Source organism: Dromiciops gliroides, chromosome 2 (genome assembly GCF_019393635.1).
Source record: "Dromiciops gliroides isolate mDroGli1 chromosome 2, mDroGli1.pri, whole genome shotgun sequence".
Taxonomy (NCBI): Eukaryota; Metazoa; Chordata; class Mammalia; order Microbiotheria; family Microbiotheriidae; genus Dromiciops; species Dromiciops gliroides.
The window spans coordinates 363,520,993-363,538,320 of record NC_057862.1 but is presented as its reverse complement, the minus strand read 5'-3'; the positions used below and the strand labels follow the sequence as shown (position 1 = coordinate 363,538,320).

General features: G+C 38.4%; 1 protein-coding gene across 10 annotated transcripts in view; it reads right to left on the bottom strand.

Annotated features, from left to right (window-relative positions):
• The window catches only part of PTPRT (protein tyrosine phosphatase receptor type T), a 1,379,429-nt gene that overhangs the window by 837,567 nt on the left and 524,534 nt on the right, over nucleotides 1–17,328 (bottom strand). For all 10 annotated transcript variants that reach the window (XM_043980423.1, XM_043980419.1, XM_043980422.1 and 7 more), the window contains one exon: nucleotides 6,966–7,237. In XM_043980423.1, coding sequence (XP_043836358.1) covers nucleotides 6,966–7,237 — 272 coding nt within the window. The remainder of the gene's footprint in view (nucleotides 1–6,965; nucleotides 7,238–17,328) is intronic.

Genomic DNA, 17,328 nt, shown 5'->3' with positions numbered 1-17,328 from the left:
TCCCTTGTCTTTTACCTGAAGAGCAACTTAAAAGTTCTGAAGACACAGGAAAAGTCATCTTGCCCACTGTTTATAATTTTTAGGTAAGAGCTTTCTCTTCCTCTTTCACCACTACAATATCCAAATACCTTCTAACCAACCATGATTTATATTGCTATCTGTTTAGCAAATAAAGGCACTCTGGCTCACTTGAATTTCCAAAGATCAGGCTGGGTGTTGTAAACATGGTAGCTAACTGAGGTTCCCTATATGGACTTCCCCTTTGCTACTTTCTATTCTCTTGAGTTGAGGTACAGCTTTGCCATTTCTATTAAGTCATAAAGTCAATTAATTATATTCCATTACAAATAGGGGAATTACTTGGGGATAGTTGCTAGAGATAACAGAAATGATTTTTTTTGTGTGAGGCAATTGGGGTTAAGTGACTTTCCCAGGGTCATACAGCCAGTAAGTGTTAAGTGTTTGAGACTGGATTTGAACTCAGGTCCTCCTGACTCCAGAGCCGGTGCTCTATCCACTGTGCCATCTAGCTGCCCCCCAGAAATGACTTTTATAAAGAAAGCAGAAACAACTTCTATACTTGATTTGCTTCAAGTAACCACTAGGAGACTTCCAAAAGTCCAAGGACTAGATGTAAGCCTTTTAATGACCAAGAGCTTGAATCTAGAAAACTTGGGAAGTCTAAATTATTTTTTTCTTCAGCCTCACTTATTTGTGTCTAATGGTAGACATCTGTAGGGTAAGGGAGGGGAGTAAGTGAAAAAAGGGGGAAAAAGAAATTAACATGATAACTTTAAAAGGAATACATAATAGATTTGCAGTTTCATGTGCAATCTTTTTTTAAAATTATACTATGTTATGGAAATGTTTGTTTATCCCATAAATTAAAAACAAAAGAAAAAAATTTAAAAAGAAAAGGAATAAAAAGAGCGACTATTAAATCTTGTTCAGGTAAGTATTAACTATGAAATGACCAGTAATTCCTAGTCTTTTGGAAAATCTTCAACTTTCAAGCTTGTTATAGGATTCAAGTCATTTACTTTAACACACATTCTATCCAGATATCATGAAATCACAGAATTCAGCCTCTACTTGAAGGCTTCCAGTGAGGGTGAAGCCATTACCTTGCAAAGGAATCTATTCTACTTTTAGATAGCTTTAATTAATAGGGAGTTTCTGTGACAAGTATAAAAGTGTGTCTTTATAAGTTCTATCCAAAGCTCCTTGTTCTTTCCTCTGGAGCCAGACAGATCAAATTCAATCCCTTCTTCCACCTGACAGATCTTCATATACTTAAAGGTAGTTATTATATCTTCCCTGAATCTTTCTCTCCAGGTTCAACATCCCTATTTCTTAGGTCAATCTTCATATGTCATGGACTCCTATCAAGGCACACATCTTCTTGGGGCACCATGGATTAGCTAGAGAGGGAGTGTCTGATCTCACCAATCAAATTTTATTCTTCAATGATTCATCTCCCTTCATGATTTCTGGGTTCTGACTGTGCCTCTTTAGTATCTTCAAAATGAAATTTCTATGAGAAAGAATGACAAATTGCTTTCAGCCCAGAAAGTGACACAAGCAGATGCAGCCTCTGGTACCTTGGAAGGACCGTGTTCCAAAAAGAATCGATTCATTTTTTCCTCCTGCCTCTGTGCACTCTGCACACAATGTCTTGCCTTCCTCTATCATGGTGTTTAGAAACACTCAGGCACATCTCCCATGAGGGATAAAAAGTCATCCTCAAAACTACACATTGATAAGAAACCATGTCTTGACAAACCAATACAGCACTAAGATTTACTAAACCCACTAGAAAACCCATTTTCTCCATCCAGCATCTTTTCTTATATGGATTCCTTCAGTCATGTCCAGAAGATAAAAATCTCAATTAACCAAACCCTCAATTAACCAGATTTTTTTTTTTTGAGGGAAAAGAGAAAAGTGACAAAAGAGGAATCACATACCTTACACTAGAGGATCAGAGGATCAAATGTTTAGAGCAAGAAGGGAATTTATAGCCCCTCATTTTAGATATAAGGAAATTGAAGCTGAACAAATTAATTGCTTAATTGACAAGCATTTTTTTAAGTGCATACTCTGTGTAAGGCAAAATGGTTGTTGCTTGGACCTGAAAAATACAAAAAATAAAACAAAGTCCAGTGACTTGTCCAAAGTCACAATACTAATAAATGCCTAAGCAGAATTCAGACTCAGGTCTTCCTTATTCCATACCCTGTGCTCTACTCACTGTATCACCTAGATCCCTATGGCTTGAACCCCTTTTCCAACACCTTCTAAATCTAGTAATGGAAGATTTTCACTTTAATTCAGAATTAGGACAGCAGCTTAGTAGAAAGAACACTAGAAGAGGAATCAATAAGATCTTAAGAAGGGACTTTGTGATGATAAGCCAGTCACTTAATGTCTTTGGTCATTACTGTCCTCATCTGCAAAATATGCATACATTATCTACCTTCTAAGGACTACAGTAAAGATTCATTGAAATAATGGGTGCAAGTGTCTTAAGGCACAGGTACTACTTTAAAATGTAGATATGTAGTGTGATTATTAGCATAACAAAGAACAGGCAATTCTGTAGCAAGGTGAATTGGAAAGAGGACTAGAGTTAGAGTCAGAAGGACTTGGTTTAAATTCTGACTACTGTAACTTTGCAAGGAGGTGGTGCAGTGGATAGAGTGCCAGGACTAGAGTCAGGAAGACCCATCTTCCTGAGTTAAAATCTGGTCTCAGATATTCACTAATTGTGTGACCCTAGATGAGCCACTCAATCCTGTTTGCTTCAGTTTCCTCATCTGTAAAATGAGCCGAAGAAGGAAATGGCAAACCACTGCAGTATCTTTGCTAAGAAAATTCCAAGTCACAAAGAGTCGGACATGACTGAAATGACTCAATAACAAACATTGTAACCTTGAGCAAAACACAACTCACTAAAGCCAGTTTCCTCATACTCAAATGAGGGGGTTGGACTACGTGATCTCCAAGGCCCACTCTAGCCCTATATCCAAGGATCATAATAGAGGATTTGGAGTCAGGAAGATTTTATTCCAATCCTGCTCCATGTGTTTTTTTGTTTTTGTTTTTGTTTTTTGCAGGGCATTTGGGGTTAAGTGACTTGCCCAGGGTCATACAGCTAGTAAGTGTTAAGTGTCTGAGGCCAGATTTGAACTCAGGTACTCCTGAATCCAGGGCTGGTGCTTTATCCACTGTGCCACCTAGCTGCCCCTGCTCCATGTGTTTTTTAGCTTTGTGGCCATATTAAAACAGCTGTAGGCCTCAGTTTTCTCATCTGCAAAATGGGGATAAGAAGAGCTCCAAATAATAAACCCCACAGGATTGTTATGAGATTCAAATGAAAGCCTCTGAAAACCTTATAGTGCCATATAACTGCTAGTTATTGCTATTATCACATAACTTAAAAACTTTATGGTCCCTTCCACCTCTAAGATTCTGTGATTGTTATCAAGACATAGGATGGAATCATAAAAAAAAAAAACAAACAGTGGATTTGGAGTCAGATAAGCTGCATTCAAATCCTGGCTCCGCTCTTTACTACCTATGTAACCTTGGGTAAGTCATTTAACCTTCTTTGGCCTGTTTTCATACCTGTAGAATGAGAGGGTTAGGCTCAATGATGTGGAGGAAACATCATCTCCAGTTCTAACACTGTAATTTCATTGAGTTGTTGTATCAGTTTTTAAGGCCATTGGGGTTAAGTGACTTGTCCAGGGTCACACAGCTACTAAGTGTCGAAGGTTGAACTTGAATTCAGGTCCTCCTGACTTCAGGGCCAGTGCCCTATCCACCATGCCTCTTACCTGACATATTCTACTACAAGATACTGAGTATTAAGAACAATCCGCTTTCTTAAAGGATATAAATTCCCTGATGTTAGGAACTGTTCCATTTTTATCACTGTAACCTCAGCATCTAGTACAATGCCTTGTACAGAGATGGTGTTTAATATATGCTTGTGGAATTGAAATGAATTGAGCTGAAATAGTTGAGGAAGCTCTATGGAGAACTTAACCAGAACTTCCCACTACTCAAACATTGCAGGTGATTCAGGTTTTCCTTTGGTGTGTATGACCTATCTACCTCTCTCTATATATCTCTCTCCACAGTGATGGACATTCTATCTTTCAGCATTTTGTTGCTACCATTCAGTCTGACAAGGAAAAAGCAAACTGATGCTGTTAATGAGAAACAGGTGAGCCCATCTCTTACAGTGCTTGTAGCAATTAAAGACAGTGCTGTGGGAAGCCATTTAAAATGGGCAAGTGAGGAAGGATGAGACAGGTAGCAGCAAAATTAATAAAGTATTTTTGGGTGGGTAAATCTTGAGAAAGACAAGTTCAGAATCATTAAAAATGTTAAATATAATGACTATCACCTGGAATGGCCCCAAAGCCCAAAGCACTGCTTAACCAGCATTTAATAAGCTGTGGCTTTACTTAAATCAGGCAACTGCATAGAGGGGTATGTTTAAAATGCCAGGAATTACCAGGCCTGTGCTAAATTAGTTCAGCCAGAAAAGCACACTAATAAGCCAAATGAAATTCCGGCAATGCTATGGAGCTGAAAGTCAATTTTAGGAGTTTGAAATATAGCTTTAATAACTGAATACATAAACTATCCAGAACCAATGCAAGGAATTCCTGAAATCCTAAACCTGATTTACTTCCTTGAGCTGCACATGGCAGGATTATGGCTCAGCAGCTGGGGAAGCCACAAACCAGCTCTGCCTTCATTTCCCCCCCTTTTTCTTATCCCAAAGAGTGGTATCTGTCTGTCTGTCTGTCTCTCTCCTTCTCTGCTGCACTGCTGGAGATGTACCTGTACTTTTAGCTACAGAAAGCAGAGGTGAAAGACACAAAATGAGACGTTAACAAAGACAACAAGCGAAAAAATAAGAGTAACTGTGCACTGACTTATTGATCACTGGACGCCAGTGTGGGCTAGCAGGGGAGAGGAGTGGCTTGCAGAGAAGGCATTCAATAAGTATATTTTGGAAGAGTGGAGGAAAGAAATTCAGCAAATCGACAAGCAATTTGCTCAAAACCTAAACTGATTGACTAGTCCATGTGGGCAGCCTGTTTAAATATAATTTCCATGTGCACATTGTATAGGCAGAGCTGGGCAGGGAAGGATCCTTACAACATCCAGGAATTCCAGGGATGGAAGAGACCTGCCTTCCTGTTGAAAAACTAGCACAAGAAGGGAAAATATTTAAATTCCTTACCATGGACTATTCCCCACCTACATCAAATAGCACAGCCTACTGTTTGTTCAAGAGGAAAGGGATATGAGCCTGGGAGAAAGGCTCAAAAGAAGCAAAACCCAGAGAAAATGAGAAAAAGGTCTCAAGTTGTGAGCATCTCTTTGTTTATTTGATGGCTCCTATAAGTTTTAAGGAGTAAAGAAAGGCTCACTGGAATAAAAGACTGAGTAAAAAACAATTGCTGCCAACTCATGCTAACGTGTACTGGTGTATCTAACTCCATCTAAGATATCACTGTCCACTATAACATCCCAAACACTTTGGAAAGCACTAAGTAATAGAATATGGTGTCATTTTCATTGTTATGTCTCTGAGGCTTGAGGACTGTCTGGAGAAGATTTTCATTGGGAACATATTGCTGACTTCAAATAACAAAATTCAAATATGCTATTAAAGGGAGATAAGACTTGTTTTATTTACCTGGGGACAAAGAAGACATAGGACTGATGGATAAAAGTTGGAGAGAGACATATTCTGGTTCAGTGGTATAGCAGCATTTCATAGCTGATAGAGCACTGGCCTCAGACTTAGGAAGACCCAGGGTTGAAGTCCCATTTCTGACACAAGCTGATATGGAGAGTCGCCTACCTTCTTTGTGCCTCAAATAAAATTTTCTAAGACTATAAGTTACAAAGCATATGTCCTTCTGCATTGATAGAGGGAGTTTCTCACTCTGAATAACCTACACTAATTAAATCATGGCTCGACCCTCCCTCTCCCCAAAGTAAGAGGCATTCTAAAAATGAGATTTGTCCAGAAACCCAATGATCTGCCTTTTGAAGTAGTTGAGTTCACCATTTTTTCCAGTTTCAAGGAGAGGCTGAAATCTTGTCAGACATATTTTAAAGAGCTTTTATCCTTTGGAGAAGATTATTCTTTGTATCTAAATATTAAGAGCCCATGTGCTATAATGAAAAGACTACTGAATCTGGAGTCACAGGAACTGCTGTTGGTGCTGGTACTTATCAATTACACAGGTTACTTTCCCTCCCTTAGCCTATGTCAGGCACTGTGCTTTTTGCAAACAGTATCTCATTTGATCCTCACAACAACCATAGGTGTTTTGCTTCCCCAAAAAGCAATACCCATCCTGACTCACTTTCCAGTATGAAAATTATCAGGGCTTCTCCTTAGCAAGCAACATTGGCCTGCAATGGAGACAGTGCACCTCTAATCCCTTGAGGCCAAAATAGCCCCTTAGGGTTCACTTAGACCAGCACTCCCAAAGTACATCTCCAGGCTATAATCTTGAAACATTTATGTGGTCTGGGTGAAAAGAAAACCAAGCAAGGACAGGCAAACAAACTCTGTAGTGGCAGTCTCACTTACCCCTAAAAGAAGAGTCTACTAAGGCAACACAAGCTAGTAAAAAATAGTGTAGTTACTGGTATTATGACCTGGGAGTCAGGAAATCTGGGGTTCTAGGCTTAGCTCTACCATTAACTTCCTGCATGACTTTTGGCAAATCCCTTCTGTCTCTGAGCCTCAGTTTTCGCATCTGTAAAAATGAGATAATACACAAGATGATCTCTAAGGTTCTCTTCTGCTCTAATATTGTGTGCTTCTCAAGAGAGTATAGGAGAGAAAGAAGAAACAAAAAGGAAGGAGGAGGAGAAATGGGTAGAAAAATGAGAGGAAGAGTCATTATAAATACAATTGATACCTGATAGAAATGTGGCCAAAAGGTGCTGATTGCCAGCTCCGCTTTCACCCAGCCTTCTGTCACAATCCCTGACACGTTCCAGATGGGGTTACCTTGTGGTCCTCCATTAACTTTCACATAAACATTCAATGATCCAGGGCTGGACCGGTCTCTGCTAGATAAGTAGTAATGGAAATCGACACAGTGCGTATCATTCTCCTTCAAGGTCGGCAAAAGCAAGTGAGCTTTTTGTCCAGATGCTCGCCCAGAGCTGTTCACCATCATGAAGGAACCTGGAGACCACCAAAACGCAAAGGGGAAAAGGAGGGAGGGACAGGAAAAAGGAAAACAATAGGGAGGAAGACAGGGACGAAAAGGAGATCCATGGGAGAAAAAGAGAAAGAAAATCTTCTGAAAACCAGCCATAAAGAAAAGTATTAACAAAATGACCTAATCGCCTAGTTATGGTTTCACAAGCCATGCCACCAATGAAACAGAAAGCTTAACATATTCCGGAGAAGATCATCAACAAATCATCCTGTGCCCGATGAAATTTAGTATTTGGGTTCCCTCATCCATAACATGTAACCCTATTATTTGAGCTCAAGTGTCTACTGCTGGGTGGGGAAAGGCAAGCCTTCATATTACAGTGCTTTGTGGCCCTAAAACCACTGTAGATTTTAGGTCGTCTAGCCTAGAAATCACTGCAGCTAGCAAATATAGAAACATGGAAAACATTAAATACTCCCTTGAACTAATATTTAAAGGTATTATAATGGATTGACATGGGAATGAGAATCTCATACCTTTGCCCTAGGGTCACTGTCAAGTTGGAGGTGGGAACTGTTCTACCCTAAACAGAGGCTCTGATCCCTTCCAAAGACAGCTTACAAACACTAGGACTGTGAAAATTCCTTGTACCATGAGTAGCCAGGAGTCACTAGTATCATTTCCGTTCAGAAAGTGAAGCTGGTGTTAACAGGTTAGTCTGAAATGATGGCCTGCAACCATAAATCCAACCTCTGGAGAGAATTGGATAATTGGAGGGCAGATATCGCCCAAGAAAATATCAGCCCAAAGAAAACTTTTAATGTCAATATACATTTGACTTTGAGTTCCCTGAAGGCAAGGATCATATATCTCCTCCAGCACTCAGCACAAGGTTCTGGACCCAGTAGGCATGTAATAAATATTTTCCAAATGAAAGCAATTTTTTAAGAATGGAAGAAAAAGAAAATAAAAATGGAAATGGAAGTAAACAACATATTTATATTATTTTAATTTAATATACAATTTTTTAAACAAGTTGTAAATAACAGGGGTTTATGGTTTATATGCAATATTTTTTTAAATTATAGGAATGTTTATTCTAGATGATGTTTACTAACTTAAGAATAAAAATACCATACCAAAAATAGGGAATAAAAATAAAATAAAAACTTGTTGAATTAATATAGAATGAATATCCATCATCTCCCAGCTATACTTCTTAGGTTGCTTATAGCTTAGTCTTAAGAGTTTGGGGTGATTCTTATACCTTGTAAAATAGTTGTAGATTATCATAGCTGGGAAGAATCTTAAAGATCACAGGGTTCAATCCCCTAATTGTGCAAAGCAGTAAAGTATAGTCTAGAGGGGAAATTATTTTCCCAAGGTCACAAAGCAAATTACTGATAAAGCCCAGAATAACTCATGTCTCTTGCTTCCCAAGCTGAGGTCTCTTCTCCTTCTGTTAGTCTCTCATTTGGAGATCAAAAGCAGCATAAGTTTAAACGAATCACCAAACCCATCGTAGATTTTTTTTTACAATCAAAATCCTGGAAGATATATGCTTGTTTACCGGTGTACATGAAGGAAAAGTGGAGAACACCATCAGAAAAAGTGGGTGAGGCTGCCATCTGACAGTTTCAGTAACTAGGCATAGTTTTTTGTGGTTTTATTTTAATCAAATACAGTCTGCCTGGCCTTCTCACTTCTCATACTGCTGCCAAGTCTGGCTACAAATGTATTTCTCCACTGGCCTCTTTCAATTCACAGAAGACTGAGTTTGGAAAGGCTTACCTTCTAACTGACTGTGGCTTCTATTTCCATTTAAAACAGACTCCAGATGGCCCAGATAAATCCTGAAATGATTTCTGCTCAATGGACAGCCATTGGCTGTATATTCATTCAATTAATACTAATATTAATAGCTGACATTCATATAGTACTCTGTGATTTATAACATACCCAATGTGAAGTGCTTCATTTGATTCTGGCCACAAGTCTGTGAGGTAAGTACTATAATCATAATGACCATTTTATAGATGAACAAGTAGAGGCTTGTGGAAATTGTGACTTACTCAAAGTCACACAGCTAGTAAAAGATTCACATTGAAGTTTCTTGGTTTGAAATCCAGTGCTTCTTCCTCTTCCTGCTCCCTCAATATCACAGTAGGGTTATATCTCAACAAAAAATTATGAAGTTCCTACTTTACACAAGGTATCGTGCTCAGGGATCAGGTTACAAACATCTAAAAACTATACAGACCCTGACTGCTAGGTACCTACAATAATGATATCAACTCACCTGATATGGTCCTTTAAGGTTTACTAACTGCTTAAAAGTCAAATGAACTCATTTTTACAAATGAAGAATGTGAGAATGAAAAGTTAGGTGTCTTCTTCATAGCCAAACAGCTTCTAAGTGTCAAAGATGAGTAGATATATCTGATGTGTAGACAGGTATTCTGATTCTAAGTTCACTGAGTGTTCTTAACCTTACTGCTTTTATTCATTAATTCAATGTGTTTAAATTCATTGAACAAACAATTATCAACTCAAGCATTACTTAAAGAGCAAAGAAAATTAAGACTCATCTGCCATATCTTTATAGTAGTGTCCCTTCCCGGTAAAAGTAAACAAGGCCAATATGCCAGTTCCTGAACAAGTATTTATTAAATGCATACTATGTAACAGTCACTTCCTTACATGTGGGTATACTAATGCCAGGGGATAGGGAGTGGAAAGACAGTCCCTGCCCTCAAGGAGTTTACATTCTAATAGAGAAAGACAATATATAACAGGAAGCAGCACAGCAAGGGGACAAAGGGGGGAAATAATGAGACTTGGTTTCCCTGGGAACTCTCCTTAATTGGAGGAAAAAGAGGGGAGAAACTATTTTCAATGTTCAAATTCCAGGGCTGGAGTGATCTTTTGGATGACCAGATTTCTTAGGAATGGTAGAAGAAGTCCAGAGTGTAGCCTAGAGAGGCATGAAATTTGGCTCCAATCTGCCAATATTTGTGAATTGCCTACAATGTGCAGAGCACTATCATAGGCAATCATGCAGAGGTTCTCAATTGTTTTCCATCATGGATGGACCCCTTTGACAGTCTGGTGAAATCTATAGAAACCCTTCTCAGAATAATGTTTTTTGCCTATTTCACAATTGAAGGAAATGGTAAATTTTATTTAAAGATCAGTGAAAATAAATATGTATTATTTTCCCAGAGAGACAGAAAGATTCACAGACTCCTTAAAATAATTTTACAGACCCCACTGAACACTCCAAAATAAGAACCCCTACAGTAAGAACACAAAGACAAAATGAAAAGCAGGACTTGCCCTTTGGGAACTGAATTTCTCCTGGTGATACAAGAGGTACACAAATAAGAAAATCCAAGATAATTTGGGGAAAGAGAGAATGTTAACAACTAAAAGGGATTAGGAAAGATATCTCATTCCAGGTGGTGTCTGAGTTGAGCCTTGAATGAAGGTAAGGCTTTTAAGAAGCAAAGATAAGTAGGGACTATGGGGAAGCCTGTGTAGAGTCACAGGGGCAGAAAATGGAATGTTAAGTCTGAGGAACAGGTAATTAATTGTCTACTTTGGCTCAAAGATAGGGCACATAAAGAAGTATTATAAAATGAGTTCATAAGGGTAGGCTAAAACCACTTTTTTTTCTAATATAAAGGAAATATACCTCCAAAATTCTAATATTCTCATTTAAACGTGTAACATTCCTTGATATACAGTATTTCACCAAAATATCTGGCCTTCCTATGTCTACAAAGTCTTAACACTGTTGTTCTTCAGTTGTTTCAGTCATCTCCTACTCTTCATGAACACATTTGGTGCTCTCTTAGCAAAGATATTAGAATGGTTTGCCATTTCCTTCTCCAGCTCATTTTACAGATGAGGAAACTGAGGCAAATAATGTTAAGTGACTTGCTAGGGTCACATAGCTAGTAAGTGTCTGAGGCCAGATTTGAACTCAGGTCTTCCTGACTCCAGGCCCAGGGCTTTATCCACTATGCCACCTAGCTTCCTATGGTTTTAGCATATCTTCTTTTTTCTGTTTGTTTTTGTTTTTGTTTTTGCAGGGCAATGAGGGTTAAGTGACTTGCCCAGGGTCACACAGCTAGTTAAGTGTCAAGTGTCTGAGGCTGGATTTGAACTCAGGTCCTCCTGAATCCAAGTCCAGTGCTTTATCTACTGTGCCACCTAGCTGCCCCCTAGCATATCTTCTTTAAAAGTTGTTTATAATAAATACGATGTCAGAGATAAGACCTCAGTGATCAGTTCACATAAGCCCTGAATCAGGAATGCCCTCTAACACACGCCTGACCAATGGTCATCCAGCCTCTACCTGATCATCTGTACAGACAGAGAGATCACTAAAAGTCAGTGTCTTTCTAATAAACAGCAGGAGTAAAAATGTGGATAGTGCTAAATGAATACCATTTTGGTGGGCCATTTTTCCATATGCTGCCTATATCCCTGCTACCAATGGGAAGAGATATAATCTATTACCTAAGGTTTACTCTAGCACATATACAGAGAAACTTGTTTTTCAAGGGTCTTTTAATAGAATTGAGACATAGGATGAGATAGTGATGTGCCTTTTTCAATTCCACAAATATTATAAATTGCTAAGAATACAAAAGCAAACAGAAAATAATCCCTTCCCTTAAAGAGTTTGTATTCTCCTATTAGGCATGAAGATACCGTGTTCTCTTAAAGTTATGGGGGAATGGAAGTGTTTCCTTAAACTAGATAGTAGGTACACCTATCACATTGGTAAAGTTAGCAAAACACAAAAACAGTAAATGTTGGATGGACCATGGAAAGACAGGACACTGGTTAAAATGTGAATTGGTGTACTTATTTTGGAAAACAATTTAGAATTAAAATTAAACATCACCAAACTATACTAACCCTTTGATTCTGCAACACTACTACTAATCCTATATATTCCAAGGATGTCAAAGATAGAAGGAAGGACTCTGTATATGTCACAATATTCATACCAAAACTTTTAAGATAGCAAAAAAAGAAAAGAAAAAGAAAAAGAAACAAAGTCAGTGCCCAATGACTAGGGAGTGATTGAACAAATTGTGACTTTTGACTATAGTGGAATACTATTGCTACATAAGAAATGACAAATATGAAAAATTCAGAGAACCATACGAAGACTTCTATGAGCAAGGTATATAGAAGCAAGAGAACAATTTACATGCTGACCACAATGAGGTTAAGGAAAAATAAAACAGTGAAGGACTTTAAAACTCTGACTTAAGATGGAAAATGGTATATCAGTAAGATACAAGGCATGTATTAGGCACCTACTGTGTATGTGACAGGCACAAAGTAGGCACTTCTGCCTCTCAACATGAAACTGATGTAACTATTGATCTAACATAGGCACATATTTTCTGACGTAGTAAATTATTTGGTTTTTGATTGACTTCATATTTATTATACAAAAAAAGGCCTATGGCACAAGTCCCTTTTTCTGACATGTATAAGGAAGAAAGGGCAGAATGTCAAACTAGAAAGAGGCTAAAGTTTCCACTTATCCACCTGCTGCTGTCTAAGACTGTGGCTGATCATAAAAATCACCACAAAGAAAGGGATCCACTGGGGATGGTCCTCTAAAAATGACACTACCTTTCCATCTCCAATATGTCCCATATACATTTTGTTTGTTTGCATATTGTCTCTCCCATTAAATTGTAAACTCCTAGAAGGAAAGAACTATTTTTGTCTTTCATTGTATACCTAGCATTTAGCATTGTGCACTTGGCCCATAGTAGCCACTTAATAAATATTTGTTGACTTGACCATGACAACATAAAGTCTACACTGTAGACTGCCATCTACACCTGCTCTTCTCTATATCACTTCTCACCCGGAAAGAGAGAATGTCAAATAACATGGGTTTGAATGCAAATTCTTCTCCTTACTATCTGTATTACTTCTAGAAAAATCATAGGGATCAAAGTCTGTTCCTTAATTTCTCATCTAGAAAATGATGGCTTTCATAAGTATATGAATCATAGAGCTAGAAAGGACCGTAGAGGGTATCTAGTCCAACCCCTTCATTTTATAAATGGGGAAACTGAGGCCTAGAGAAGTTAGACAACTTATCCAAGGTCATGCAAATAGTAAGCATGAAGATTTCAGAGCCAACTTCTCTAATCATATTTTAACTGGCTGGTGCCTAAGGTCCCCTCTAGCCTTAAATCCTATGACCCTACTCTGCTAGAAAATAAGCATTTTGGACATTTCAGTGCCAAGTAGGCACTTAAATTCTTAGTGACTGCCTGGGTATCCTAAAGACGTTTTTAGCTATACCTTCCTCCAACCCCAAGGCTAGAGGTTCATGAAAGACTGATGCACTAGACTATAGATAACATTCTAGATGGCAGAGGTCAAAAGATGTGAATAGAAATTACAGAACTCCAAATCCCTATAAGAGAAATCATGGGTCCTGTCAGGCACCAGGAAACTACCTTCTCATTTGCATTCTAAACCCGCCATGGTCATCATGAAAATGAAACGGGGGGGGGGGGGGGGGGGGGGAAGGTATCAGCCTTAGGCAGAAAAAGTGAAAATTATACTTTCCCCAGAGCACAAGGCAATTTGGAATTTAAAATTTAGCTGAAAAAATTATCTGCATCTAAGTAATTAAATCAATGAATTTATTTGTGTATGTGCATGTGTACTAAGCACGGAGAGGGCAGGAGATAAACACAGAAACATTCAAGGGGAATTGGCCAATAATCAATGTTTCCTTTCTCTTGTTCTTGCTCTGGGCTCTAAAGCCATAGCCTCATTGAGATTACAAATGTCCTCTGAATCACATACAGAGGAAAGCAAACAGGGTCTCTGATGCACAGAAAATCATAGGATCTTAGAGCCAGAAGCAAACTCCAAAAATATCTGAAATAGCTACTGCATTTTACACAGGAAACAAATGAAGACTCAAAGAGAGAAAGGAATTTGACCATTTCATTATAGAAAATAAATTTCAGAGCTCACTGTGCAATCTAGAAGGTCTTCCAATACAATGCTCCTTCTAGTCTCCCAATTCAGTTGGTTCCAGATAAAAGTAAACTATTATTAATTCAGCAAAGAAAAAAGAGCTGGAGTAAGGTAATATGATTCTCACTCCTTCTGTGCCACTCTATCTCTATTCCTATCACTGTGAAAGCAGAAGGAGCCACTAGGATCTTTTCTTTGCTTCATGGGTTGATTTGGCAAAACCTATTGATGATGAACCTCTCCACTCTTAACTAGGTTCACCCTTGGAGAGAGCACTGACCCTGAAGTTGGGAGGACCTGAGTTCAAATCTCACCTCAGATACTTACTAGCTGTGTGACCCTGGGCAAGTCACTTAACCCCAATTACCTTAAAAACATCCAGGGTCATCTCCAGCCATTCATATATGTGTGTGTGTGTGTGTGTGTGTGTGTGTGTGTTTATGTATCTATGTGTATGCACGTATGTGTGTATGTATATATGTGTGTATATGTGTGTGTATATATGTATATGTATGTATATATCTTGCCACTGGACCCAGATGGCTCTGGAAGAAAGAGTGAGGTTGATGATTTTGCACAGTCCTCCCTCACTTAAATTCAATTCAGTGCAAGTCATGACATGGTCTTCTTCAAGCAAGAAGGACAAACAACAGCAGGTTGACCCTTGGAAGGCAACTTAATTTGTGCCTGGAACCATACTTAAATCTCTTCTAGAATGGTGGAAATTTCCAAAATTTATATTCTGCTGGCACAGACTTTGAGAAGTCAGGGTCACATCCAAACAACAAAGAAGCATTGAATTACGACTTTGTGCAGGCCAAATTCTAGAATATAGTATTCCAGATAATTTATGAAGCATGTAGAGAAAGAATCGGTGATCACTAAGATCCTTCATGGATTCATCAAGAATAAGTCATGCCAAACTAATCTCATTTCCTTTTCTGACAGGGTTACTAAATCGATAGAACAGAAGATTGACTGTTGCGGCCTTATTATAGTTAGATTTTAGCAAAGCATTTGATGAACTCTCTCATGTCATTCTTTTGGATAAAATGGAAGTGTATGGACCAGATGATAATATATTTAAGCAGATTCAGCTCTGATTGAATAACTAGATTACAAAGAAAAATCAGTAATGGTTTGACGTTGACTTGAAGAGAGGGCCCTAAGAGTTCAAAACCAAACGAGAAATAATCCCTGCCCTTAGCTCTTGGCCCTGTGAAGTTCCAGCATTTCTATTAATAATTTGGTGAGAAGCAGAGAGAGCATGTTTGTCACATATGAATATGACACAAAGCTCAGAGGGACAGCTAGCCCATTGAATGACAGAGTGCCAATTTTGGCATTCCCAAGATTGATCTCAACAAGTTGGAAAAATGAGGTGAATCAATAAGATCATAATTATCCCAATTTAATTTCAAGTCCTTCATTTGGATTTTTAATAATCAACTTCACAAGTACAGGATGTAAGAGATAGAGTTAAAAAGAGGATCATGTTGGGGCCGCTAGGTGGCACAGTGGATAAAGCACGAGCCCTGGATTCAGGAGGACCTGAGTTCAAATCCAGCCTCAGACACTTGTCACTTACTAGCTGTGTGACCCTGGGCAAGTCACTTAACCCTCATTGCCCCATCAAAAACAAAACAAAGCAAAAAAGAAAGAGGATCATGTAAATAAAAGCTTGGGTGGATGGGAGGTTAGGAAACTGCAGCCTCAAAATGAGACAGCAGTATGATATGGCAGTCCTACCCCTCAAAAAAAAAAAAAAATCAAATGTGATCTTAGGTTACATTGAGAGGCAGAGTATCTGAAATAAGGGAGGGAATAGTCCTACTATCTTCTGATTTAATCCCCATCTGGATTGCTATGTCCAGTTATAAGTATCACATTTTAGGATAGATGCTTACAAGATGGAGCTGATCCAAAGGAGAGGGAAAAATGTAATGTAGGGAAATAAAGATCACGCTACATGAAAATGATTCGAAGAAACTGAAAATATTTGGCCTGGAGAATAGAAAATTTAACTATGAGGGATAAAATGAATTAATCAATAAGCATTTATTAAATTATTAGACTATATGCCAGTTACTATCCCATGTGCTGGAGACACACACATATGTGTGTTGATATATATGTTTCATGTGTGCATGTAAAATAGTTGTCCTTGGTATCTGAAAGATTATCACATGGAAAAAATAAGACTCATCCCAGGAAGCAAAATTCAGAGCAAAGCAGGTAAATTATAGAAAGGTAGATTTTAAATGTAAGGAAATATGTCTTTACAACTAGAGGTGTTCATAAAGAAAAATAAAATGTCTTCCATCTATTCTACATGTATCTTGTACTTACTGTAGTTATTGCATCTCCCCTTAGAATGCAAGCTCTTAGAGGGCAGGGACTATTTTCCCATTTTCTTTGCATCTCTCTTATCACAGTGTCTGGCACATAGTAGCACTTAATAAATACTTGATCATGGATCATGCTCTCCTAAGTAAATCTTCTATTCTTTAGGTTATTTTTTAAAAAGAAATTTTATAATGCCTCCTCATAAATGCTTTTTGACTGACTGCTTTGAAAGGTTCTCCATCATAGAAGGCAATGCTGTTCAAAGAAACTAGGTGACTAATATGACAAATGTCATAAAGAAATGTCCATTCAGGTTTGAAGTTGACTGAGATGACTTCAGAAGCTCCATCTGACTGAGGTTCTGATGGCAGTTTACAACTCCTACTTCCTCCCAGCACAAATACAAACATGCATAGACATACACGTGCACACGCACACACACGCGCACACACACACACACACACACACACACACACACACACACACCCCTCTCATCTTATGCACTTACCCATATTTTCTCACATATTCCCCATTGGGATGTACCAAGGACATTGGAGATCTTCCTACTCTTCTGTTAATACCTGGGCGGGGGCACCCCTGGAGACTATCTTGTCCATCTGCTATTTTCCATCAATACAATCACAACTCATTTGGACTTTGGACTTTGGATAGTATAAATTTTACCTTGGCTGAACACCCTCTTTCTCCACTAAAACTGCGTGTACCAAGA